This window comes from Sciurus vulgaris (genome assembly GCF_902686455.1).
Source record: "Sciurus vulgaris genome assembly, chromosome: 14".
Lineage (NCBI taxonomy): Eukaryota > Metazoa > Chordata > Mammalia > Rodentia > Sciuridae > Sciurus > Sciurus vulgaris.
This window is the reverse complement of record NC_136475.1, coordinates 96,314,130-96,342,088: the sequence shown is the minus strand read 5'-3', so window position 1 is coordinate 96,342,088 and position 27,959 is coordinate 96,314,130. Positions and strand designations below refer to the sequence as shown.

The 27,959-nt window shown below is 44.7% G+C and overlaps 1 protein-coding gene across 2 annotated transcripts in view; it reads left to right on the top strand.

Annotated features, from left to right (window-relative positions):
• Nucleotides 1-25,828, top strand: part of LOC306643865 (uncharacterized protein) — a 40,028-nt gene extending 14,200 nt beyond the window's left edge. The window contains exons 2-5 of one of the 2 annotated variants that reach the window (XM_079110168.1): nt 11,298-11,402; nt 13,477-13,551; nt 22,010-22,197; nt 23,813-24,820. In XM_079110168.1, coding sequence (XP_078966294.1) covers nt 11,298-11,402; nt 13,477-13,551; nt 22,010-22,164 — 335 coding nt within the window. In that variant the 3' untranslated portion in view covers nt 22,165-22,197; nt 23,813-24,820. Of the gene's footprint in view, nt 1-11,297; nt 11,403-12,140; nt 12,259-13,476; nt 13,552-22,009; nt 22,198-23,812; nt 24,821-25,330 lie in introns of those variants that run through there. The other variant, XR_013759092.1, reaches the window with a different exon arrangement.
• The last annotated feature ends 2,131 nt before the right edge of the window (nt 25,829-27,959 follow it).

Genomic DNA, 27,959 nt, shown 5'->3' with positions numbered 1-27,959 from the left:
GGCGGCCTGGAGGTTGGTCTGCGGGAGGTTGTGACCTCAGCAGACAAGGGCCAGCACGGCTCCCAGGCTTCCCCAGCCTTGGCGGTGGTTCCAGAGCTATGAATGGGGCCCTCGGGAGGAGGAGAGAGCTGAGCACCGACAGGAGGCCGATGTCCACCCTCCTTCCTGATAGTTCCTTACATTGTCCTAAGTTTTGATCTCTGAATTTAATGAATGAATTTTTGATGAATTACTGTATCAAAAAGATTTTCCATGCAAAATAGTTCCATTTCTAGTAAATATGTTTTAAAGGCTTCAAGTTGGTGATAAATATCACGAAGGAAATTTCTGGAAGAGGCAGATACCAGGAGACATCCCTCAAGTGGAGTCATTTTCATGGGACTTGAAACTGTGGCCGTTTTAATGAGAGGATTCTCATCCCTGCATTACGAAGGTTTCCATTCAACTGTGGGGGGCCACCACAGCGCCTGCTGAGCAGGTGTCAACAGACGTCCAATAATAGATGTTCAATATCTGTTTGACAAAGGAATAAGGTGAATGAATTAATATTGAACAAAATCGCACTCTGATTACAAGTAAATTCAGGAATGTAAATACTAGAAAGAAGGAAGTTGTGAATATTGACCATTTTTTGTTAATTTCCCTTTTCTTTGTCGGTGTCAAAGTTGAAGAAGCCTCATCGCAGGTGGCCTCTGGTGACACTTCTGCAGGTTTGGAATCTATTACAATCCAAACAAAATCGTGTAGCTAAAACCAGACTGCTGACCGGAGGAGGAAGGAGACGGGCCGGCCATTTCTTCACTCCTTCCTGCTTTCACCCTAGCGCTCCTGTGACCGTCCACAGGGTGAGGGGAGGCTGGGGAGAGGCCACAGAGGCCCTGGGGAGCAGGCGCTGTGCTCCGAGGCTGCTGGGCTCTGGGGCCAGGAGACCGGGCCGCCTTGCAGGGTCTGCTTCAGCAAACCTCATGAGGTTTAGGAAATTGTCATACTAGGTTACTCAAACAAATCGTGTGAGACTGCACTTTGAAGACGTGAACACCATGATTGTGTGTTCCAAGAACTGATTTTTCACAATACGTCGGGATCATATTTAGCAATGTGTAACCAAAAATGTTTCCCAAAGCATGCAAAGTAATGTGGAGCAGTCTAACGTGGAGCTAGGCTGAGGTCTGTCCTTATTCTGACAGTGTGCCCGAGCCATGCTTAGGCTGATGCAGGTGAGCATAAGCCACCAAGTGGAGCTACACAGGTGCTCCGGGAAGCTGCTCCTCCTCACCTGGTCCAGTCACAGCTCAGGTTCTCAGAACTGAGACCAGCTCACTTTCTGTAACTAGTCTTTGCACAGCTGTCACTGAGAACCAAGAATTCCACTTAGCAGAAATCTTTGTGCAAAAACACCAAGAATTCTTATATGGCGTGTCCGTTGTCAGGTAAAGGCACTGCGGTGTTCTGAAGTTTATGGCACCTCAAAATTCCCATGTTGCAGCCCTACTACCAAGGTGAGAGTGGCATTAAGAGTTGGCACACCTGCAGAGGTGATCAGATCATGAAGTTAAAGCCCTCCCAATCGGTAGGTGTCCTTTGTAAGAGAGTCCCTGAGGGCTGCCCTGTGCTTTCCCCACACAAGGACACAGCCAGAAGGTGCCATCTGTGAATCACAAGGACCTCAGCAGATACCAAATAGACTGGTGTCATTTGGTATCTCATTCTTGAACTCTCCAGCCTCCAGAACTATGAGAAATATTTTTTGGTATTTGTAAGCCACCTAGTCTTACAAATTTTTCTTAGCAGCTCGCAGAGACTGAGATGGATGAGCTATGAGGTGTGGCATCCATCCATCTGGAATCCAGCTGCACACGGTCCAGAGAACTACCCCAGGCTGTCATGGCGACTCCACACCTGAAGGATCCAAGGATCTGGTTCGCACACCTTGAGAGGACACATTTCAGATCTCCAGGGGGTCTGTTGAAGCCCATTTCATTATGGAGAGGGGAGACTTAGGTACTTCTTAAACTCCTTGGAGGCAAAACTTACAGTGTACCAACACCCCTTGTCAGAGTCTTCAGAACTCCTGTCTGGAAGTGGTTCCTGCTCTAAGGAGATTTGGGTTCTCTGTTGCTCAGTGATTCTTGACAACTCTGAAGGTTCTACGGATGGTCTACATCACAACTCATCCTGGGAGTTTCCATCTCAGGGCCTTAGTCCAAAAGGCTAGTGCATTAATCTGATCAACATGAATGCAGGGGTGCGCTAGGTTCGCCTAGAGGCCAGAGGAGGGGCAACTGCTGGAGTTCATGACTTGTGTCCAAAACTCTTTCCAAATGCCAGGAGAAGGAACTTCCTGACAGCTTTACAAAGACGTACAACATAGCAGGATGAGTCCATGCAAACTTCTACCACCAACAACTTGCCTTTTAAAGAGTACTTACCAAGTGCACATTATCCAGTCAAGAGCACATACGTCTTTTAGTTACTTGGGAATTGTGATGAGATATTGTGATAGACAAAGGGAAAATCCATTAGTTCAGTAAAATTTTAGTGCCAAGTGTCTTTTATTATGCTCTAAATCTCAGGACATGAATGGGCAATATACATCTGTGAAACTACATCTCTTTGTTCATGGGAGACACGAAGTGCAAATTAAATAAATAAATAAATAATTTAGTGACTTGATGCAAAATGTGAGTGTGTTTCGTACAGGAAAGTAATAAGTGTGACACGGGGAAGAACTGCCTTGGTATTCTACTGCAGAACTACATCTGCTTAACATGTATTATGTTTGGTGACAGACTAGACAAAATATAATATACAGCAATTTCACCAAACATTTAAGGCACAATAAATCATTGGCTTCTACCAGAAAAAACTCAAACGAGCCAGAATGGAAAATGGCCAGGTACGTTTGCCGCTGTTCTTAAGCAACATATTTATGAAGACATGACATTGCTGTGAGTGCATTGAATTCCTGTTCTGCAGTAAGAGAAGATAGGGATTTGAGCGTCCATCAGGGTTTACTGAGCATCAGGCCTCCACAGCGAATTTGTGGCAAAGAACAAACTTGAAATCTGTATTCCAAAGCCCATGAGGGGGTAAAATACATCTCATACCCTGAGTAATTAAGAAACATTGAATCAGCTGAAATGCCTTTAAATGTCTGCATGTGACCTGGCCCTAGGAAGTCTCACTAACCAAAGCTGCACACACATCCTCTCTGACCTGCTTTTCCAGGGCCATTTAAGAGAAATGATGATCCCAGTCACCTTTGTAGCTTCCACCTAGAAGGTACTTGGCAGGGTGCCCTTGGCTGACTCTGCTCTATGATGACCTCACACGCTGCTCCCTCCCGAGAGATGGACCTGCTGGAGCCCAGGACATCCTGCCCAGTCAAGGAGAGACTCCTCTCAGGGTCCTTTCCTTCAAACCTCTATTCCCCGCTGGCCTCTCCAACAGCATTCTCTCCTCAGTCCTTTGGCTCCAGGGTTTCCCTGAGCCCTCCATGCTTCCTTCTTAGACCTTCACAAACAGGGTTCATATGGATTCCCCCCCAGCAGACCCCAATTCCAGGTTTCCTTCTATTCTTGCTGTGGCTCTGACTGAAACTCCAGCTATGTGAGTACCTGTAGGTATAAGGAGATAAACACACGGGGACATGCAATAGAGTGCATTGATTATGGTCCCCTCGAAATTGTGTCCTTGTTCCAAACCCAGAACCTCTGAGGGTGACCCAACGTGGAGGAAAGTGACTTTGAGGATATTGATTTCAGGATCCCATGGTGAGGTGATCCTGTGTTTAATGAGCCACATCCTCTGGGGGGAAGAACAGGAGAACTTGAGACCTAGAGATACAGAAGAAGTCCACATGCCGCTGGCAGTACAGGTCTCCGAGACACAGGCGTGAGCAGGAAGCCCTTAAGCGCCGGAGGCTGGGAGAGGCCAGGAAGGATCCTCCCTGGGGCTTGGGAGTGAGCCGACTTGGGCAAGGACTCGTCCTCAGGACTCTGGCCTCCAGAGCCGTGGAGAAGATGTTTCTGCTGTTTTAAGCCCCGCTCAGTCCGTTTGATCGTGCAAACCTTGGGGAACAGACACACGCCCCTATCCATCTCTGCATCCTCGACTTTATAGTGTCAGCATAGAAAATGTCTAGAAACAGTGGAATGTTACAGTACCATTGCTTCCAAGAGTGTGGGAAGAGCTACTTGGGAATATGCTAGAAGAAATTAGGAAATAATGACAACAGAAAACTCCCGTGATGAGCCATTCAGCTTGAACGGGACCTTGGGTCCTCAGCGCCGGAGGCCTCACACGGCCGGGGCATGGAGTGGCATGGGTGGGTGTCTGAGTCGCCCTCTGTTGGGAAGTGCCTGGGCACCGCCTGAGGATTGGAGCTCCTTCAGGGCAGAGCACTGGCGTCCTCCAGGTCACGGCTGGATGGCAACAGGTCAGATGCCGTCAGGATGGAAATGCATGGGGGGGAGAAGCCACCGGGCAAGTCAGCAGGCCAGAGAAATCCAGCTTCCCGCCTGCCACTCTGTGAGGAGCGGGCCCGGGACCTCTCCGTTAACTCCTGCATGCCCCCGTCACCTTCCACCAGGCCCCCTCTTAAAGGTCCCACCCTTCAAACACCACCACACCAGTGAGCCTCAGGGGACAACTCGAACCCCGTCCACCATCGATGGGCAGGAAGAGAAAAGGAGCCTCTCCTTTGTTTCTCCAGTGTAATATTTTCAGCACTAACCTCTGACTTTCACAAATACAGGTCAGGGAATCTGGCACCAGACCTACAGCAAAGAAATTCTGCAAGTCGTGTTCTTAGAAATATTTGTATTGTAACTGAAATGAACCAACCACAAAAGGGCAGAGTCTTTGTATCATGACATATCAAAGAACATTCGTGTAAATTATTCCTCAGGAATGATAGTAAACAAAATCCACAAGGTCGTGCTTCTCTATTATTGTCCCAAATTTTTATTCTAAATCAGTGTGAGAATCTGAATTATTGAAGATTCCGTATTCTTTGCCCTGTGTTTTTTAAGTAATAAAGGTCTTCTGCACACACACACAAAATGTCTTGGTGTGCAATTTTGCTGCAGACTATAATTCAGAGAGCATGAAACAAAGTCCAACATTTATATAAAAATGAACACTTCTCTTCAGTGGCAAATAGCTCTGGCATACTGAGGACCCTTCAGTTTGCTTATGTGTCATGGACGGCCTGCTCCAAGCGGGAAGAACACTGCTGTCCGGAAGGAGAGCTGCACGAGGCCATGCTTCCGCCACCTACCCTCCCGCAGCTCAAGCCTCCAGGCCTCCCCAGGCATCCTCGCTTTTCCAAAGCAACGTCCTCCGCATTTGATTTCACATTATTCTAAATGCAGGGCTGTACTACTTCAGTCCACTTTGAGAGGAGATCCACTTTGTGCTATGGTGCCGCCATGAGAATATTGTTAGGGCAGGTCTGAATGGGTGGCTGTGCTGGAGAGCGTCTGGGGCAGGCGCAGGAGTTAGGAAAACAGCCCAGAGCTGCAGGCTGCTCCAGTGCAGGGCGAAGAGGGAGAGGCCCACCCGCTGGCTCTTGTGCAGCCCATGGCTTTGCTGCTGTCCGGTGGGCTTCTCCCTGGCCATCACGTGTAGTTACCCAGGTGGACAGGTGCTGCTCATTCCTTCAACCCTCACTTTCTTCTCACCACCTGGGTTGGCCAGTCCTCCGCCGGCCCAGGGGGACATGCAGACGCAGCACCACGTCCTTGCAGAGAGCATCTCATGCCGTGGGCCACGCTGGGCCACACGACTGCCTGGCCACCTCCTTGTCAGCGTGCCCTGGTCCTGCCCCAGGTCCCCGAGTTCCACATCAAGCACATTGGTCATCGTTTCTTTTCAGCTAAGAAGCCAAGCTCATCACCCCAGTCACTCAGCGAGGGATGTCAGAGACACGGCTGACGCCCTGGGTCCATTTCTTCAAAAGCATGTTTTCATTTAAAATAGTTTTAGGTGTAAAGAAAAGAGTGCGAGCAGCAGGGAGCTCCCCCTGCCGCATACCCGCTGGGCCCTGTTAGGACATGCGGGTCAGCGGCACCGTAATACGCCAGCATGGATACTGACCGCCAGCCAGGCTCCCGGTTAGTTCACGTGCCCGGCTTTTGCCCAGCGCTCCTGCTCCAGGGTGCCACGTGGGGCCCAGTGGCTGGCTGTCAGGTCTCCCTGGGCTCCTGCGGTCCCGTCCAGCCCCAGGCGTTCTGCTTCTGAAGGCCTTGGCAGCTTGACAAGCCCTGGTGGCGCGTTCCCTGGAGTCCCTCATCTCGTTCTCTCTCGGTGCCTTGGCTGTGGTTAGATGGGTGTGGTGTCTGGAGGAGGCCCTCAGAGCTAGCGTCACGCTCACCCGGGCGTCTAGGACGCAGGACGGGTGCCAACTCTCATCACTGGCCCTTTGTCCCCTTCCCATGCCCTTCTCTGGGCAGGAGTTCTGTGTGCTCACACCTGGCTTCCATCTCTGATCTGCAGCCTGTGCTCGGCGAAGCTTCAGACTGAGTGCAGGCTTGCTGTCTCCAGAGAGGGACGAAATGTCCACCCACAGTCCGGTGTGAGGACTCGCCCTCTGGGGCCTGGAGCACAGCCTCGGCGGGGCTCTGCTGTGGCTCCGAGGTGCTCTTCTCCCCGGGGTCCTGTGTTGGAGACTTGGTCCTTGGCTGTGTGAGACCTGCAGGAGGGGGGCCGGGGGTAGGTCCCCAGGCTACTGCCTGAGAAGGGACCTAGGGGCTCCCAGGGCCCTGGAGCTCTGAGGAGTGGGCCCACCCCTGAGTCCTCCCTGGCTCTCTGTCTCACCAGAAGGACTCTTTCTTCCCGGCACCTGTCCCTGCTTCATGAGGCTGTTATCCCATGGGCTGCTCTCCACAGCCAAGCTGATCCTGGAGCCAAGCTGTGAACCTCCAGAACCTCTGGTCTTTGTAAACAGCCTACCACAGGGATGGCATTATAGTCACAGAAAACAGACTAATACACATCGCCTGCCGACGTGGCATTTCATAAACCATCAACCTCCTGGCCCATCTCACAGCCATAGCGTGTGCTTTGCAAATGCAGATCCAACTTCAAATATTTAGGTGTTATACTAATGTATGTTTCTTGACAAATTATCCTTTAATATAACTTTTGTATATTATAAAATGAAGCATTAGAAATAGATTGCCTGCTTCAGTTCTCACTTTGCTAATAACTCGTTCTGCGTCGAGTGTGGACAGTACCTTCCCCACTTCCCTAGTGACCACTGCCCGTATTAGCAAACTCCATTAAGCTTCCTGTGGGTTCTGTTATCCACTGGCAGCTCCCTCAGCCCTCAGTCTCTGCATCTTCCCTGTGGGTGAAGCAGCATGTGTGCAGAACCTATCACCTTCACCTGGAAAGGCAAGAATTTCTCTCCGAGGAAAAAGTTACTTTCTCTTGTCTGCTTTGGTTTACATGGAAAAAATATCCCTTTTACAGGCTCTTAACATTTTTATTTTGAATGTGAAATATCACACTGAGAATAAACAGAAAACTAGCTATTCAGGTTTTTTATTTTTCAGAGTAGACGGCATAGGAAGAAACCTACAGGGACTTTAGAGCTGTTCACTCAGAGGACATTTAGGTTTAATATTGAATTTCCATCCTTTGATGCTGACTCTTTTATATATTTATTAGATTTCATATATGTATTATACTTTTAGTATCAAGAGAATATTATTTTATACATTGAAAAATACTTAATGAAAGATTTTCGATCTTAATATAAGTAGAATTTGAAAGTTAACATAAATTAATGTTGCTCAAATTCAATTTATTTGATGAACATAGAAACCAATTTGATCAAACATCCATTTTATAAATAAAAGGCAACTGGAAAGCCTCATTAATGAATTAAGTTGCTGTCACGTTGCATCAGGCTACGGTCATACTGTGATGTACCGCGCTCTGTAGCGAGTAGATATCACACCTAAACCCTGGTTGCGTGTTTTATTAGGCCATATATCTAAGTATACTGCCATCTTATTAATGACTTAGTCTGGTTTGAAAATAACCTTATAATAATTATATGAGGTGCTTTGCCATATTTATTGGTAAAGAAACTATTTTAATAAAATATCACACACACCCACAAATCTCTCTTAAATGTCAGCTTTCTGAGTGCCACAGCGACATGAGTCATTGTGCCGGTTCATCAGCCTGTGATTTCTACGGAGAATTCTAGTCCAGGCTCTGGTGTCCACACGTTCCACGGCCAGACAGAGAGACCAAGTCAGAAGGGCAGGCAGGACACACGACCAGAGGGGCATGTGGACATCTGCGAGGGCCCAGCAGGCGTGTCTGAGCGCACTTTCCAGAACAGGAGGCCGGAGCTTGGTCCGCGGTCAGAGTTCAGGCATCAAACCGACTCCGGGAGAAAGCATGGACACTGCAGGTCACAGGCCTTCAGAGAGGTTGGAACCAAGCGCCATGGTCACACCTCTCACCAGGGCCCCTTCCCCTTCCCCTGGGCCTGGTCTGCATTGTCCTGTGACCTTCAGTCTCCGCTCCCCTGGGCCCTGCCTCTCAGGACGGATCTCTGCCGCCTGGCCCCATCTTTGGTCTCCCCTCCGCCTACACCCTGAGCTCCTCAAAGCCCCGGACTCTGCCTTGGGCCCTGTTCTCTGTCCCCAGCCCCCAGCTGTCCTCCTCTTGAGGGGTTTGTGGGCCCTTCCTCTCTGTGGCCCTCCAGGCCATGACACTCTGGTCGGTCTGGAAGCCTCTGCTGACTGCTCCTTCCTGCGCGTCGCTGAGTTCCGGAGCACCCTGCTTCACTCCCGTGACAGGGCTGATGGCCCTGTTTTACATCCCCTCTCGCCTGCTCTGTGTGTTTCCCACCAGTGTAATCCTGCAGGGCAGGGCCTCTGCTTGGGCTCCGTCCCCGCGCCCGGCTGTGTGTGCCCGTCACTGCCTCCCCTCCCCAGGTTGAAGTCTGCTGGCCACTATTCTTCTTTTAATGCCTTACTTTTGTGCTAAGTAAAAAAATAATAATGATAATGAACCTTCCAAATGACTCTTTTAAATCTATACTTTTTGTTATTTTTAGTAGTTGTCACAGGTATAAATATATTTATCTGAACATATCATAATACACCTCAGCGTCATCTACGCTTAGCTCTGATAAGATGCAGCTGCTTCATTGAGGGTGTCTCTTCTTCCTACCCCTTTTTTTGTGCTTTAATTTTCATATCTACTATGTTCAATTTATAAAAGCTGAAAATCCAATAACACAATGTCCTAAACATTATTTTATGTAATATTAAATTTTGGAAGAGGATTAAGGAAGAAATGTGGAAAGTGTAAAGATACAAATGTACTTTATATTTTATAAAAGGTAAAGACTCATAAATGTAAATATCTATATATTTACATACATATGTGTGTGTGTGTGCATGTGTATTCGTGTGTATTTAGGGGTAAGAGGACAGAGAGAGGATTTTGCGCAGACCCACATGTTTTTCTGTTTTCTTTGTTTCCTTCTGTGCGTTTGATTCTTTCTTGTCTGGTGTCATCTGGTTTGTCTTGGGGTCTTCCTTGGCTATTTTTTGTGAGGTAGGTGCACTAGCATCGAAGTAGCCCAGGCTTCATTGGTCTGGGAATGTCTTTATGTGGTCTCCTTTGAGGGGTACTTTTCCATGGTGATGAGTTTTTGGTTCGTCACTGCCTATGGCTTTCTGAGCCCCAACTTGTTTCGGATTATGACAATCGTTAATCACAGGGTTGTCTCTCTACATGTGATAACTAATTTTTCTTTTGTTGCTCTCTGGATTTCCTCTGCATCCAAATACACTTTGACTGAGTTGGATTTAGATAGATCTCTTTGGACTATTTCTGCTTAGTGTTTGTTCGCTTTGCTGTTATTTAAAATCGTATTTAGTATCAGTTCGGGACATTTTGGCCAGTGCTGTGCAGGCATTTACCGTGCCATTTTCTCTCTTCTTCTGGAACTGCCATTGCATATCTATCCCACAAGCTCCTGCTGATTCCTCTTCATTTTTCTTTACTACTTTTATTCCTTCAAAATGTTAATTTCTGTGTTTGGAGCCTCTTCTTGAGCCCTGGAATTCATGCTGGATTACATTCTGGACAAATCTATTACACGGTCCCACAGGTACATAGAATTCATAAGGCCAAGCACTGGACTTATGAATTGACATGGCATATCCATGTTTCCTGCTGCATCCCCAAGCCAGGGAGAAACATTTCTATCCAATCAACTGTCCTCCCTAGGTCAACAGAGGTCATTCTTCAGTCTTTCTCAACAAATGCTTTCAAACCTTAATCATCAAGTGGTGTGTAAATTTCCTGGCTTCAAGGCAGTTCCTCCAATCCACACTGCCATGCGGTGGTTTGGATCAGTCAACGCCCACCTGGCGCATTGACACAAGCTCCTTCTTTCCTTGTCTAGTCTTTTCTTCCCACTACCACCTCTCGCCTGGCTTTATCTCTGGTCTTCCATGCCAAGCGTCCCACCTCAGGAGTACCTGAACCCCTATCTCCACAGTATAGACCCACATTATTTTATAACACTGCTTCCTAGTTGGTTTTCCAGCTCTGGTTGTGTGTTCTGAGTTGGGCAGGGTTCAAGTCACTCATGATTTAGAGCCACACATCCAGAATCTGGCCAAGGTCTTGGGCTGGATAGCATTTGGACATGAAGGCATAAACTGATCATCCTCAGTCACACAGAGGCAAATGGGATCCCAGTGAGATTTTAAAAGTCAAAAAAGTAACATAGCTACTAACTAATAGCACCTGCACTAAATCCACATTTTTATATTTCCAGGGTTGGGGTTAAAAAAGATGGACATCAATCCATCCACTTCTCCCCTCTTAGCTCAGGTTATGCCTTCCCTGAGGCATGGGAAAATGAATTTCCAAATGGGTATATGGTGGTAATAAATCGTTCTAAAATACTGTGCAACAGTGATATCTAAAAAGGACACTAATATGATTTATGAGAATCACAATAATGTGAAAAGAAGTTGACCAATGTAAATAATTATATTTGGATTATGAAATCCTTATGTGTATGAACTTACATATGCATATTATATGTAACATACATAAAACGATGTGCAAATTATATGCATTTGTAACCTTGAGTCAAATTTGAAATATTTTAAAATGTAAAAAATTCTTTAAAAACATACGTATTAAATATCTTTCATGGCAAGTCTAACTTTAGAGGCTTACCTGAAAAACTGAAAATAAAATTGAAAATTGAAATTTTTCATTGATGACTTTTTTAAAAAATGCAGAACTGCTGACAAAGAGTGGGCCTGAAATCTCAGTTCTTACCAAATACGAAGGATTTTTCCACTCTGTGGAAAAGGGAGTGTATCCAGTAATCAAGGATGAAAGAGGTAAGGTTTGCAAATTAATTTTCCCATTTTAAATTGTACCCAGCGCTACCAAGCAGTTCTGGACATGGAGCATGTCGTCCCAGCACAACTTGTTCTAAGGTGCCGAGGATCCAATGAGATCTAGAACGTTTCCACTCCAATTCTGCCCTGAGTGAAGTTACTTTTCTTGCTGAATCTTTCTTTACCTCCTGATATTTGGTGCTTGGAAAAATGAGATATACTTCCCTTTTGACACAAACCTGTGATCTAGAAGTAGACTATTTTACTTTTGTCCTACTCTTTAGAAATTTGAATTCTAAAAATCACAAGGGGGAAAAAAATAACAGGTCTATGAAAGCAATCACTTGAAAACGTAGCAAATGGAGGGAAAATGTTTCCAAGACTAGAATACAGATTTTGCTGATCACTTAATAAATCTCCATATTCAAATTCCCTTGTATAAATGTCTAAAAGCCTATGATTTCTATTATCGGAAAGGCCCACTAACTGAGGAATTTCAGGTAGTAAGACTGATTATTCTGAAGGATAACAGAATATGCATTTAAAATAATATTAAACCTGATTTTTCCAACCATAGTATCATTGGTAATTTGCTTATTCCTTTGCCTATTTTTGATCTGTCCTAAATGATCTGTGTTTGTCAGAAGTAATAGTGTTGCAATATATTTTATTTCTATACTATTTTATTTAACAACAGAATATTTGGGTTTTTATTTTTTTATTTGTTCTTTTCAGCTATACGTGGAAGTAGAATATTCTCACGTATTTCACGCACACGGAGTATGACTTCCCTTTCTTGTGGTTGTACATGATGTGGCATCACACTGGTCGTGTGTCCATATAAGGACCCGGGAAGGTGAGGTCAGAGTCAGTCTACTATCTTTCCTATTCCTATCCTGACTCACGCCCTCCCTCCCCTCATCCCCTTTGCTAATTCCCGCCCCCAATTGAGAATTAGTATTCATATATCAGAGAGAACATTTGACCTTTGGTTTTTTGGGATTGGCTAATTTCACTCAGTATGATAGTCTCCAGTTCTAACCATTTACCTGCAAATACCATAATTTCATTCTTATGAAGGAGTAATAGACCATTGAGTCTATGTACCACATTTTCTTTATTCATTCATCTGTTGAAGGACACCTAGGTTGGTTCCACAGTCTAGCTATTGTGAATTGAGCTGCTATAGACACTGACGTGGCTGCATCACTGTAGTATGCTGATTTTAAGTCCTTCAGGTATAAACTGAAGAGTGGATTAACTGGGTCAAATGGTGGTTCCTTTCCAAGTTTTTGGAGGAATCTCCATACTGCTTTCCATAATGGTTGGACCAATTTACAGTCCCACCAGTGATGGATGAATGTACCTTTTCCCCCACATCCTTGCCAACATTTATTGTTGCTTGTATTCTTGATAATTGCCATTCTGACAGAAGAGAGATAAACTCTTAGTGTAGTTTTAATTTGCATTTCTCTAATTACTAGAGATGTTGAACATTTCTCCATATGTTTGTTGGCCAATTGTATTTCTTCTTCTGTGAAGTGTCTGTTCAGCTCCTTTGCCCATTTATTGATTGGGTCATTTGTTTTCTTGAGTTTTTCATATATCCTGAAGATTAATGCTCTACCTGAGGTACAGGTGGCAAAGATTTTCTCCTATTCTGTAGGCTCTGCCTTCACGTTCTGGATTATTTCCTTTGTTGTGAAGGAACTTTTTAGTTTCATACCATCCCATGTTTTGATTCTTGATTTTACTTCTTGTGCTTTACAAGTCTTGTTGAGGAAGTCACTTCCTAAGCTGACATGATGTAGATTTGGGCCTACTTTTTCTTCTATTTGGTGCAGGGTCTCTGTTCTAATGCTTAGGTACTTGACCCACTTTGAGTTGAATTATATTCAGGGTGAGAGATAATTTCATTTAGCTGCATATGAATTTCCAGTTTTCATGGCACCATTTGTTGAAGAGGCTATCTTTTCTCTAATGTATGTTTCTGGAACCTTGGTCTAGTATGAGGTAACTGTGTTTATGTGGGTTTGTCCCTATGCCTTCTATTCTGTGCTCATGTCTCCAACAGGATATTTGAATTTGGAGAGCAACACAACAGGCTCTGGCTCAGCTGTCTGTGGATGTAGGCTCCCCTCTGGTGTGGGCGGGTGTTAGCACATTCTATTCTCTACCAATGGAGGCCTACCCTTCTGATTTTGTAGGGTAATTTTAACCTTCAAATGTTTCTGATACAAAGGCATCCATCTCCAAGGATACTTACATACATGAGCAGACTCTCATCAATCTAATATCTCAATCCTAAGCACCATCTCGGCTCAGACACCAGAGCGATGAGACAAGAGTGAGGAGTGCAGGTGACGCTCTGGGCAGGGCAGGGTCATGTGCAGTGAGCGCCTGCCTGCTCCCCAGGAAGCCAGTGTCTCTGCTGTGGTGATTGACTGAGCTCTCAGCATTCAGATTCCGCTGAGCACTGATTTAGGAGTTTGTTAATAATGAAGAAGCCCTCAGTAAATACAAAAAAGGAGATACTATCTTGTATTCTATCAGATCATAATGGAATGAAATTAGAAATCAATGACAAAATAAAAAACAGAAATTACTCCAACACCTGGAGACTAAATACTATGCTATTGAAATGAAGCATGGATAATAGAAAACATCAGGGAGGAGATAAAAAAATTCTTAGAGGTCAATGAGAACAACAATACAACATATCAAAATCTCTGGGACACTATGAAAGTGGTACTGAGGGAAAATTCATTGCATGGAGCGCATTCCAGAAAAGAATGAAAAGTCAACAACTAAATGACCTAACATTACAGCTCAAAGCCCTAGAAAAGAAGAACAGACCAACACCAAAAGTAGTAGAAGACAGGAAATAATTAAAATCAGAGCTGAAATCAATGAAATTGAAACAAAAGAAACAATTCAAAAAATTGTCAAAACAAAAAGTTGGTTCTTTGAAAAAGTAAACAAAATAGAAAAACCCTTAACCACACTAACAAAGAGAAGGAGAGAGAAAACTCAAATTACTAAAATTTGTGAAAAAAGGAAATATCATGACTGACACGACTGAAATATAAAACTTAATTAGAAGCTATTTTGAAAATCTATACTCTAATAAAATAGAAAATATTGAAGATATAGACAAATTTCTAGAGACATATGATCCTCCCAAACTGAACCAGGACATACCCAATGTAAATAGATCAATATCAAGCAATGAAATAGAAGAAGCCATCAAAAGCCTACCATCCAAGAAAAGCCCAGGACCAGATGAATTCTCAACCGAGTTCTACGAGACCTTCAAAGAAGAACTCATTCCAATACTTCTCAAAGTATTCCAGGAAACAGAAAAGGAGGGTACCCTACCAAACTCATTCTATGAAGCTAGTGTCACCTTCATCCCCAAACCAGACAAAGACAGATCAAGGAAAGAAAATTTTAGACAGATATCTCTTATGAATATACACACAAAAATCCTTAACAAAATTCTGACACATCGCATACAAAAACATTTAAGAAGATAGTGCACCACGATCGAGTGGGGTTCTTCCCAGGGATGCAGGGTTGTTTCAACATCTGGTAATCAATAAATATAATTCATCACATCAATAGACTTACGGTTAAGAATCATATGATTATTTCAATTGATGCAGAGAAAGCGTTCGACAAAATACAACACCCCTTCATGCTTAAAACACTAGAAAAAATAGGGATAGTCGGAACATACCTGAACATTGTAAAGGCTATTTATGCTAAGCCCATGGCCAACATCATTCTTAATGGAGAAAAACTGAAGCCATTCCCTTTAAAAATGGGAAAAGACAGGGATGTCCTCTTTCACCACTTCTATTCAACATTGTCCTCAAAACTCTAGCCAGAGCAATTAGGCAGACTAAAGAAATTAAAGGGATACGAATAGGAAAAGAGGAACTTAAGCTGTCACTATTTGCTGATGACATGATTCTATATTTAGAGGATCCAAAAGACTCTACCAGAAAACTTCTAGACCTCGTCAATGAATTCAGCAAAATTGCAGTATATAAAATCAACATGCATAAATCTAAAGCATTTTTATTCATAAGTGATGAAACATCTGAAAGGGAAATGAGGAAAATAACTCCATTCACAATAGCCTCAAAGAAAAGTAAAATACTTGGGAATCAATCTAACCAAAGAGGTGAAAGACCTCTACAATGACAACTACAGAACATTAAAGAAAGAAATTGAGGAAGACCTTAGAAGATGGAAAGATATCCCATGTTCTTTGATAGGCAGAATTAATATGAACAAAATGGCCATACTTCCAAAGGCGCTATACAGATTTAACATAATTTCAATTAAAACCCCAATGATGTTTCTCATAGAAATAGAGAAAGAAATCATGAAATTCATCTGAAAGAACAAAAGACCCAGAAGAGCCAAAGTAATCCTGGGCAGTGATGCAGGACATATCACAATATCAGACCTTAAACTCTACTATAGAGCAATAGTAACAGAAACAGCATGGTATTGGCACTAAAATAGATAGGTAGACGAATGGTAAAGGATAGAAGACACAGAGACATACCCACATAAGTACAGTTATCTCATACTAGACAAAGGTGCCAAAAACTTACAATGGAGAAAAGATAGCCTCTTCAACAAATGGTGCTGGCAAAACTGGGAATCCATATGCAGTAAAATGAAATTAAAGCCCTATCTCTCACTCTGTACAAAACTCAGGTCAAAATGGATCAAGCATCTAGGAATTAGACCTGAGACCCTTCACCAAAGAGAAGAAAAAGTAGGCCCAAATCTCCATCATGTTGGCTTAGGACCAGACTTCCTTAACAAGACCCCCATAGTGCAAGAAATAAAAGCAAGAATCAATAAATGGGATAGATTCAAACTAAAAAGCTTTTTCTCAGCACAGGAAACAATCAATAATGTGAAAAGAGAGCCTACAGAGTGGGAGAAAAATCTTTCCCACACACACTTCAGACAGAGCACCAATCTCCAAAGTTTATAAAGAACTTAAAAAACTTTACACCAAAAATTCAAAGAACCCAATCAATAAATGGGCTAAGGAACTGGGCAGATACCTCACAGAAGAAGATATACAGGTGATCAACAAATATATGAAAAAGTGGTCATCATCTCTAATTAGGGAAATGCAAATTAAAACCACCCTAAGATTTCATCTAACTCCAATAGAATGGCTGTTATCAAAAACACAAGCAATAATAAGTGTTGGCGTGGATGTGGGGGAAAAGGCACATTTGTACATTGCTGGTGTAGTTACAAATTGGTGCAGCCACTCTGGAAAGCAGTGTGGAGATTCCTCAGAAAGCTTGGAATGAACCCACCATTTGACCCAGCTATCCCACTCCTCGGTTTATACCAAGGAATATTTTAAAATCAGCATACTACAGTGATGCAGCCACATCAATGTTCATAGCAGCTCAACTCACAATAGCTAGACTGTGGAACCAACCAAGATTCCCTTCAATTGATGAATTGATAAAGAAATTGTGGAATATATGCATAATGGAATATTACTTGGCTAAAAAGAATAATAAAATTATGGCATTTGCTGGTAAATGGATGAAATTGAAAAATGTCATGTTAAGTGAAATAGGCCAAGCCCAAAAAACCATAGGCCAAATGTTTTCTCTGATAAGTGGATGACAATGTATAACGGGGCAGGAGGTAGCGGGGGGAAGGAAGAGAAGAATGAAGGAAATTTGGATGGTGTCCAAGAAAATGGGATGGGAAAGGGTAGGGGACAGAAAGCTAGTAGAATGAAACAGACAGTATTATCCTATGTATATGTATAGATTACATGAATGGCGTGAATCTACATCATGCACAATCATAGAAATGAAAAGTTGTACCCCATTTGTGCACAATGAATCAAAATGCAGTCTGTAAAAATTAAAAAAAAAATATTTAATAAAAAAGAAAAAAAAAAGAAAACCATAATTAAATGAACCACATTGCACCAAATAGTCAACAAGCTTCTATCAAATTTTAGTAGAATTACATAAAATTCTTGGATTAGTAAGATTTTGTTTCAGATATTTTGTGGAAGCCCCACAACGTAGAGAAAGGTACCATGGCAACAGGGTTTTCCTCAGGGATGCAAAGCTGACTTAATGCAATAACATCATCTCCACAAGCCAAGTAATCACCTGGCAAAGTCACACACGTAGTGAACACACAGTGTTGGGTTGCCCACTCAGGTTCACATTGACTAGCACCCTGCAGTGTCGTCTCCATTAATAACTCCAAGGACACGAGCTTGACTCTGAGTCACAGGGGTCTGTGGATTGCAGAACATCACTTGGCACATCCTAAACGTCAGACATTTCCTTTGGTCCGGTTTTATAAGTCCTGACTTGATTAGCCTTGTTGAAACAAGTTTTGAGATTCTCAAGTGGAATACTATTGTTTTCTGAGATAAATTGTACAGTTTGAGACATATTTAGCATATGAAAAATAGCTGAGCGTTTATCAATTCCCATTGTGTCTACCAAGTCATGGCAGGAATTTTAAACACTGGGAGAGAAATGATAAAATTTCTTCCAGAAAATTCCAGAATGTTCATTATCAAAAAAGATAAAATAAATAGAATGGACTCTATAATCTGTTCTCAGAGGTCTAGTGATGGAAAATATTTCTTTAAATCAATATGGAAGTTCTTTGTCACGTCACTATGTCCCCTATGTTCTAGTCAGATACAACACAACTATACATAGTAAAGTGATCTTAACTCTGCATCTTCAGGGTAAATATAGCTACATGCACATGTAAATTTAAATTTAGAAATATCCTGCCAGCATAACCTACATACACATTAAGCAACCTCATTTGTACATTGTCAACATAGGAACACAGCTTATTAAAAGTTTTAAAACCTCACAGATCCTTCTTTAAAACCAATATAGAGGGGACATTACATTATTAAACTCATTAATTCCAAAAGTCGTCCTATCTGCATGGACTGCTGTCCTATCTGCAGTTCTCCCGCTGCTGCCTGGAGGAAGCACACTGGAATAACGAGGTGACCCCACAAGGCCAGCAGTGCTGGTGTGACTAGAACGTAGCAGCCGTTATCTCAGCAATGGTGCCGAAGTGTGTACTTTCTCATTCCACGTAATTTCCCCCTACAGTGTAATAGAAAAACTCGGTGTTTCAATGAACCTGATATTCTCGCCAAATTAACTCCTTTCTTTACCAAATGGAGCTTGCTCTGCAGTTAAATCACAGGGAATCCAATCTTCAAGTAGCAGGGGAAAAATACACCCCTGAGAATCCTCGAGCTTGAAGCACTCGCGACTGCTGCGTGCCCCTGGGAAGGCCTTGCGACCCGAGGCACAGCTGAAACTGACCCTGCGCGGGCCACCAGGGGCCCTGTGTGAGAGCAGCAGCTGTGCCCCGTCCGGCCCTGTCCTGCTCTGGGCTGCTTCCCTGGGCAGGGGAACGTGGCTGCCCCTGGACAGTGACTCCCACTGGACAGGTCCTAGTCAGGGCTCCCTGTGCAGCTCGGCCACCGAGCGCTGCTTGCATTCCTTCCTCTGTGGTCGTTTTCCTTCTCTGCAGTGACCATGTCCTTAGGACACGTTTCATTTTCCACCTCATGAAATACCTGCAGTACCAGTTGCCTTCCGCACCTGAGCTGGCCGGTGTTCCCCAAACCCCAGTTGTTGGCCGCCAGTTAAGCCAATGCCCATGGTCTCTGAAATAAGGAATTTGGGTAAGTCTTGTCCACGGCCATTTGTCCCGGATGTTTTGTCATGCCGATCACAGTAGGTTATGTGGGACAAAAATGAAATACGTGGAAGATTGGATTGCAGTGCTAGGTCTGACAACAGTTTTTAATCACTGTAACACACCCAGCTCAGCCCAAGAATCAGAAGCTCACTGGGTATTCTCAGCAAAAATGGCCTTAACACGTAGACTTGATTGATTGCAATTAGGAAGTTCTGACATGAGTGACCAAGTTTTAAAAATTCATGATGTTGCAGGTGATTCAAGAGCCAGGCATGGTGGTCAGGGGGTCACTGAGATTCCCTCAATCCCTGGAAACTGTGCAACTGGTGACTCCTTTCCCCAAAGCAACGTGTGGAGTTTCTCATATATATCGCTGAGTAATTCACTAAATCTAGTTTTGACACAGGTCAATATCCTGAGACCTTTGACTAAATTACAAAGTCAATCACCATTACTGAGTTTTGTTTTGAAGAGATGTTTGAAGAGAAGAACAAAGAGAAGACTGTATGCATGTGTGCACACGCATTTGTCTAACAAAGTGAAAGTATGTGGTAGCGTGGGAGAGATGCTTCCCACCTGGTGTTTCTTGCTTCTGTGTAAGTTTAGCCTCTTTACAAGTTAGGTCAAGCCACACGATGATTTCAGGGCTGTGGGCTGTGTGAACAATCTCACTTCTGCAGCCAACAACACAACAGCTGGTGTGAATTCTCCTGTTCTTCCTTTTCTTCCTGTGGTCAGTTCAGAAGCCACAGCAACAAACTGGACAGGCCTGTGAGCAATGGTCCTGGTGAACCACCTGTCTTGCCTTGAGCTCGGCATTGGCCATGGAGGTTGAACCATCACGATTCCCAGGTTCACAGGTTATCCCAACAAACCTGGCCTGTCCTAGGTGTTGGCCAGGAAGCAATTCCAGCCTCACAGCTGCAGCTAACCAGGAGGTGTGACCTTCTTCCTTCACCATCTACGGTGATATGTCCTATGCACTCTGTCAGTTTTCCAGTTGAGCAAAATTCTTTACCTGGTAAAATGGAGTAGCCCTTTGTGGCTGAGAGGGCTCAGTCTGCACTGTGTAGCTGTGCAGACTGAGCCCTCTCAATCAGTGCTAACAACCGAGAGCTCCCTTTGAACCTCAAAATACCAGGTGGCAGCTCAACCTTTCAGTTTAAGGAGGCACCTACTGTCTTCCCTTGAGAGCTAAGACTTCTGAGCAAGCAGAACATAAAGTTATGGAGAAAGAAGCCAAAATCATGGGTGTGGTGTTGGGTGCAGTCCTGAGATGCTGGGTCCACTCCAGCACCTAAGATGAAGAACGTGTCGGTCAGCCGTTTGGACTCATGTCGCTCAACACACTCTGTTGGGATCACCCTGATGTGAAAGGTGCTCCTCAACCCATATCATCCTGCGTCTCCCACAGCTCAACGTGTCTGAGGCCACTTCCCTCTGGAAATCCCCCTGCTCCCAGCCACCTACTTTCTTCTGCAGTGAGATGCACGACTTGCCAAGAGCAGCATCGTGCAGGCCAGTGTGTGCTAAGTCCCCAGGAGGTGCTGGGAAGGGCATCTTCCACACCTGCCTTCGGATCTGCAGAGTCTGCAATGCTACTCGTGCCAGCAGAGGATGCTGAGCATGAGAAACCCAGCCCCAACAGGACTTCCTTCTCTTTAAAGGCTGATTAGTGTTCACCTGTGTCTACACCCCACACTTCCTTTACCCATTCGCCCACTGACGGACACCTACGTGCATGCCCTAGGAACACTAGGCTGCAAAACACAGGCAGACACCATTTTATTTGTCAATTAAAGATTGTTTTTAAAAACTAAGAAAACAAGTCTCCATATTTTTCCCTTCAAAGACACCTGTTTTTAGACTCTCCATGAAGCCGTGGTGTGGACTGTGGGGGCTCCTGCTGCAGCCAAAGCAGGAGCAGGAGTCTCAAAATCCATGGGGAATTGCTTCTCATTCATTTTAGCCCTTCACGGTCACCTGAGGTAAGGTCCACTCCCAGATCAAACAACGAAATCGCCAGGTGAGCCTCCTCCTCACGCGGCCACGGCTGTGCCAGAGGCCCTCTCTGCGCTCCGGAGGTTGCTCCAGCACGCACTGTGCACTTTCGACCCCCACAGAACCCAGGCTAGGACACAATGACCCAAGGAGAGGACACTGGCTTTCCGCCCCGGGAGCTCAATGGCCTTCCTAGAGGAGATCCCATCTCTGGTCACCGGGTGGGCAGATGCACGTGTCCTGGTCCTCAGGGCTTTGTGTTCGCTTCCCGGAGCAGAACAGGAGAGCCAGCAGCTGGACCTCAGGAAAGCAGCAACTCCCCAGAGTCCAGGTTTCAACCAGCACCAAGAACACGGGATTACGCAGGCTGGGACGTGCAGCTTGCCATCCCGTCCCCAGTCGAGGCACTTCAGCCGAGCCGGAGTCACATTCCTTCACCCTGGCAGGCGCGCTCAAAGCCCGCCGGCACAGGTGTCCCCAGGTTCCTGTGAGTGGGGGTGGGCATGCGTGTGCGTGCCTCCACCTTGCAACCCAGAAAGCCTTGTTTAAATGTAGTGAGGGAGGAGGGGGGAGGCGGTGTGGATCCGACCCCTATTTCAGGATGAGAAGTTGGCTTGCAGCCCTCAGACCACACTGAGCCCTGGCAGCAGGTACAAGCCGGAGGCAGAAGAGGAAGGAAAAGATTCGACAAGAGGAGAAGGGCCCCTCCTTTCCACCGAGGAGGTCATTGTGGGGTCTCTACGTGATGGCGGAGGCCCTCCTTAGAGCCATCATCCGTGGGTTGGCTCTTAGGGACCCTCATCCGTGCTGTTCACCCTCCATTCCCTCTTGTTTCCATCCAGTGGCTGAGATGCAGCGCCTGGCGGATGAGCTGAGGATCCGCCTGTGCTGTCCGCAGCAAACCAGGGCTCGCCACACGAGTGCAGGAAGGAAGGACCTCGAGGCCACTGCCAGTGTGCTGAGAACACAGCACGCCGGTCAGAATCGTGGAGCTTAAACCAACGTGGACTCTTCAGCGTTCTTTGTTGAGGTAAGAGCATTTCATTCACCCAGTTCAGAATAAATTGCTTACCATTTACTGCATGTAATGCACTGTACGTTATGTTATTTAGTCAATTATTTTTAGTTCACAGACTCCTGTTGGATCATATCTACTATAGTTCAGAACATAAGGAAAACACATTCAGAGAAGCAAAAGAATTTCAGGAAAAATAATTTGATTTCAAGCAAATGAATAAAACATGAACGTGTCAGCTAGTGCAAATCCTCAAGCGCGGCTGATACAACCTGCAATTGATCATACCTATCAAGAGCGCTCAGAGAGAGTAAAGTAGCATACACAATTAACAGTTGTTGGATGACTTCACTTTATATTTATGCAAGTTCCCTTTATGTCAAAATGTCACATTAAAGAAATGCACATTTCCCATTATGTATTAGAAATTACCATGCCTTTTATTGAAATGTGACTTCTTTTAATATGTTCCAGAAGCTTAGATAAAAACGGCTTTAAGCTATTGGAAAATAGAATTTTACAATATGGAACAATACTTAAGAACCATTAAACTCAGCCCGTTCATCTCCCTTCTGCCCTCGCTCCGTCCTCATAAGAGACCTCTCCTTGTCGTGGGAACTGTTTCTCTATGAAAGGAGCTCTTGCTTACTGCAGGTGGGCATCCAGCAGCTGAGGACTTGAGTGGGTGGCAGCACAGGACTGAAGACAAACTGGATCCTGGGTTTGTGGAGGACACTCACTATCCCGGAAGATCTGATTTCCTTAAAATCAAGCAACATTGCTTACTGGGTATTCACAATGAGCTCAGAGGCAGAAAACAAACAATAAATTCCTCTTAATGAGGACCCCACATGCTATATAATTCTCACATGATTAATGTGTGAGCCCCAAATATCACTTAAGAAGATATTTTGGGGATTACAGAAATATGTTTAGCTAACAGTGCTATTTTATTTTAAAAATTCACACTTTGTGCAATCAAATATTCTAGCATAGATCAAGAAATTGAAAAATAAAAGTAAAATATGCCTGCAAACTTTCTTCTATTATGTTCTTATGTGATTAATGAAGCAATATTTTACTTCATTATCCCGTGAAGATAATTTGACTTAGTAAAAATTTCCCTCATTATATTGACTATAGCATTTTTATTTTTATTTTTCTTAAAGCTATTTTATCTAGTAATACCTACTGATATGATGGCATAGGTTAAATATTCCATAATTATATTTTGCTTCTTCATGGGAATAATCAAATTATAGAAGGAAATCAAGAATAACATCCATCATGTTGGAAAGGGTTGATATCTGCTAAAATAGGTCTATTTTCCTTCAAAACGAAAATATTCTGTCTATATTCACCTAAAAATTAGACCACCAAAAATAGAAAATATACATCATTATCACTCTGAATCAATTTCAGGTGAAAAGCATGAATGTCGGTAGCAAAGCCTGCAAAGGAAGGGAGAGATGAAGAGGTCTAAGCAGAGGATGGTTCTTCAGTGAACCTCAGGGAGGTTTGTGGGATTGGTTGAGGAGGGCACTGTTTTATTTATAAGGTCAAAAGAGACAGTTTTAAGAACTTAGGGCCAGAAGGCTAAGAAGTGACGCAGAGCTTCCTGAGATGCCAGGTTTGGTCCAGGCAGAGAGGAGCAGCTGCCTCCCTGGGCGTCGGGAGAGACAGACAGCGAAAAGCAGCTGCAGAGAGGAGGAATGGACTCCCAAAGAGGCTGCTGAAGCCCAGCGCAGCACACCAGAAGGAAACGGGAGAGAGAAGCCAGGACGGCCCCTTCCTCCTGCCCGCACACAGAGGCCTCGCAGCCTTTCCCGCTGAAAATACTCACAGAGCCCATGCCTGCCACGCCCATTGAAGGACAGTGTTATTGTTTGACAAAAATACATGGACTATCCTCAGCACTGAGCATGTGTGAAGCACCCTTCTACACAGTTTATAAAGGGCTGGGCCACTGAATTCACCCATTCAGAGGGCCATGTCAGTATCTCCACTTTATAGATGAGGAACATTGGTTTGGAGACATTAAAACCATCGGCCAACTTTACATCCCAACAGAAGTCCAGCTGGAGACCTTCTGAACTCCATGTCCCATTAGGATCAGCTTCCCCTCCTGACTCCATTCACCTCACAACTTTGCCGGTGTGAAGTTTTCAGTGTACCATCTTAGGGTTTTGTGTATGTGACAGGATACCAAAGACCCGGGAACTTCACAGAAGGGAATGATCAGCGCACGGTGCTGGGTGGTGAAGTCCAAGATCATGGTCCTGGCCTCTGTGGAGGGACATCAGGCTGTGTTATCTTTCGGCAGAGGCGAGAAGGCAAAAGGCAGCATGGGGCCAGGGCCTTTGTACCAGCACCAATCCCACTCCTGAGGGTGCAGCCTCTGGGTCTGATTACCTGTGAGAGGTCCCACGACCCAACACTGCCACAGTGACAATTAGGTTTGGATGTCAGTTTGGGGGAAACAAACATCAACCAGAGCAAGCCATTGACAAACACAGGTAATATCACCGCTCTGCAGTGCAAGTCCTAGCAGCAGAAGAGGAGGAACGTTCAAGAGGACCAACTTCACACCACACAGTCTGTATCCTCATGAGAAATCCCAAGCCAGAACTGCCCAGACACACCACCTTCAAATTCCTACTCTAGAAAATACTTAAAAAATAGAGATTTCTGCTTAAAGTCAGTAAACTTTGGGATGATTTATTAGAACCTAATTAACTGTTAAAAAAAAATCATATTTGTTTTTCTCAATAAGAACCATGTGAGGTGGTTGAAGCACAACTATCCTCAGTTTAAAGAAGCTTGGATTTAGGAATTATGGGAATCATGAAAGTAGCTGAGCAGAATTAAAAATGTTCTAATTTCAGTTTTGTTCTTGCAACTCTCCATCAGTGTCACCAAGCATTTTATGTCGGGAGAGGCAAGAGCTGCTGGGATAGGAAAGACCTGTTGGTGGGTTTTCACTAGAAGCGCAGGATACAGTTGTTTGAATCTTCCAGCTTCCCACCCTTGCCCCTCACTCTGGGAAGAGCCTCAGGCTCCCGACCCCAGGACTAATGCGCCATGAGACTGCAATATCTTTGCAGCTACACATGCCCAGCACTAAGCTCACTGGTGGTCTTCCAACCAGGATGAGAGCAGCAGATCCTTTCTGTCTTCAGCTCTGAAGCTGCAAGTGCAGAGCACCGTAGTCCCTGGCTTTGCCTCTCACCATGGAGGAGCAGGCTCCCTGCCATCATAGAGGATGAGGAGGAGTGGAAGACTCAGGTAAGCCATGCAGGGCAGGCCTCCTGCCACCAAGGAAGACTAAGACAAGAGGAAGACGCAGGTAGACAGTAGTGGAGTGGGCTTCCTGCTACCATGGAGCATGGTGAGTAGTGAAAGATTCAGATAAGCAAGCTGACCCCAGGTTACCATAGTAAGGAAGGTCCAGAGTTCTTGGAAATTCCATAATCTTTAACTTCTGTGGTTTGGTGACATGAACAAATACATTTTCCTGTTTGGTCTAGGCATTACTCTCCTCTAACCAAGATAATGGACACATTATATAAATAGCACATGTATGGAAAAATTCTCCAAATGCAAATTTTCATGGTGAGAAGGGTTTTCCTTAATGTTACCTCATTCAATTCTAATGAAAACTACAATAAGTTTAACTATTATCTATCGATGACAATGCCAGATATAATGTTTTACAGAAGCAAATACACATGGCTAAAAGGGATGAAGAAATTCAACACACAGGACCTGGTTGAGCCAGGTTGCAAACACAGGCACATCTGATTTGGAAGTCCATGACCTGCGCATTGCCCTAGCCCTCTGGGGCTCAAACAGACCTACAGGCTTTAAATACTGGCAAGATGAAAGGTGAACTGGATACTGTGGTTGAAAGACCACTTCACAAACCACGCACACATGCGAGTCTCTTAAAGGAGATCTGTTGGAGACTTTGGTCAAGCTTTGTGTTGGCCAAACATGGAAGTCTTACAGCAAGTGCTGAGACTCCTCCCCCAACTTGCCAACCCCAGCAGCAGCACACAGCAACAGTTAGAAAACAGGTCTCTGCCCCCAGGTACTTTAGGGCCCAGAAAAAAGAAAACGGTGAACATGGAAGTGCTGGGCCTCACGTTCACTGGTAAAGCCGGGTGTGGCTGCAACACCCATCTCTGAGCTACGGAAGGAAGTTCTTGCTTAGGTTGTTCAACTGCTTACATTTCCTTAGTCCCAAACCTCTACATCCACAGAAATGAAAGCAAGCACATTTTTCCTTGATTTACATCATGTCCTCAAGCTTCTGTGCCTGGCTGTGCAGTGAACGGCCATTTCAGAAGATACTGGCCCAAGGACAGGACTTGCTGTCATCCCACCAGCCAGCCTACACAAGTCCAGGAAGCGGCAGGAAGTTTGGGGAACAAAGCGTGGCGCGGGGTAGCCGTGAAGAAGGCGATGTGGCGGGGCCTTCGTCGCTCACCGAGTGATGTCCTGAAGATCACCACCTGCTTTGAGAGACATGCACGGAAACTCCGTCAGTGGTTTTGCCAGTGGAACCACATTCTTCCCGAGGCCTGACTGACCTTCACCCGCCTCTGCCACAGTCCGAACCTTCCTCTCCTTCCTCTCCAAGTCTTCTCTGTTCAGGAATCAGATGTGCCAAAATATGATCACCATCCATGATCACTATGTTTGTGAATATTAACTGTTTAACAAGGGCTGGAAACAGTTTTCAAAACCTGTCATGCATTTTTATGGACCCCTTTCTCTTATAATTTAAAAATTCATTGTATTTTGAGGAGAATGTATTGTCTGTGATTAAATTACACTTGAAGCATTAAGTGGCAATTTTGTAGGACTGCTTGACATGTGGAGTCCTGCGTTGATTCTCCATGAGGGTCATTTCCACCGCTCAGCTTTGCTTACCACAGTGAAGGAACAGAACGGATGTTGTGGCTACGGTCAGAGAGGCCAATCCTGACTGCTTCTAGTTAGTTCTAAACCAGCAGACCCTACTCCACGCTTATTACACTCATAAACACAGGAGGCAGGGTAGATACCACAAGGACTTTAAAAAATGAAAGGTATTTTCTGCCAAGTAGTTCCTACTATTTCAAACTTTGCATATTATTTAGTGTCCAGACCAGTCACAATCTTTATTTAGCTAAGTTTCAACTGGGAGTAACTTGAAAAGCTACTTGTGAGCACAGTAACGTAGCCTGAGCTAATCGGCACCTCCACAGCTACCCAGCCAGGACAGTGTTCACCACCGCTCTGATAAGATGTTCTCGGGATCCAAACAGGGACTCAGGCAAATATCAGCTCATTCTGGTCCCCAGTCAATCATATATGGTTTGAAACCTGAACAAACACGTCTGTTATGCTTTCCTAGGATGAGCAGTGGACCTTCTGTCAGAGGTGCAGTACAGACAGGGTTCTCAGTCTCCACAGAGCAGCCTGGGAGCCCAGGGAGGACAATTCCAGTGGATTCTGATGTTGATCTTTACTTGGACCAGCTGTGAATTCATTTGAATTAAAATAAAACACATAAAATCTACTCCAAAATCCAAATGGTACCATTCTAAATATCAGCGTGGGAAATACAGGAAAAGGGGGTTGGTGAATTCTCGGCAACCCTGAGGCAGGAGGTCCAGGCTGCCCACCAGGGCAGTGTGGGGAGGTGGAAAGCAGCCCGAGTGACTGCGTAGGCCATTCCCTGTGCCCAGAATCAACCCAGACACGGATGCGAGACAACCCCGTCTCCTGGT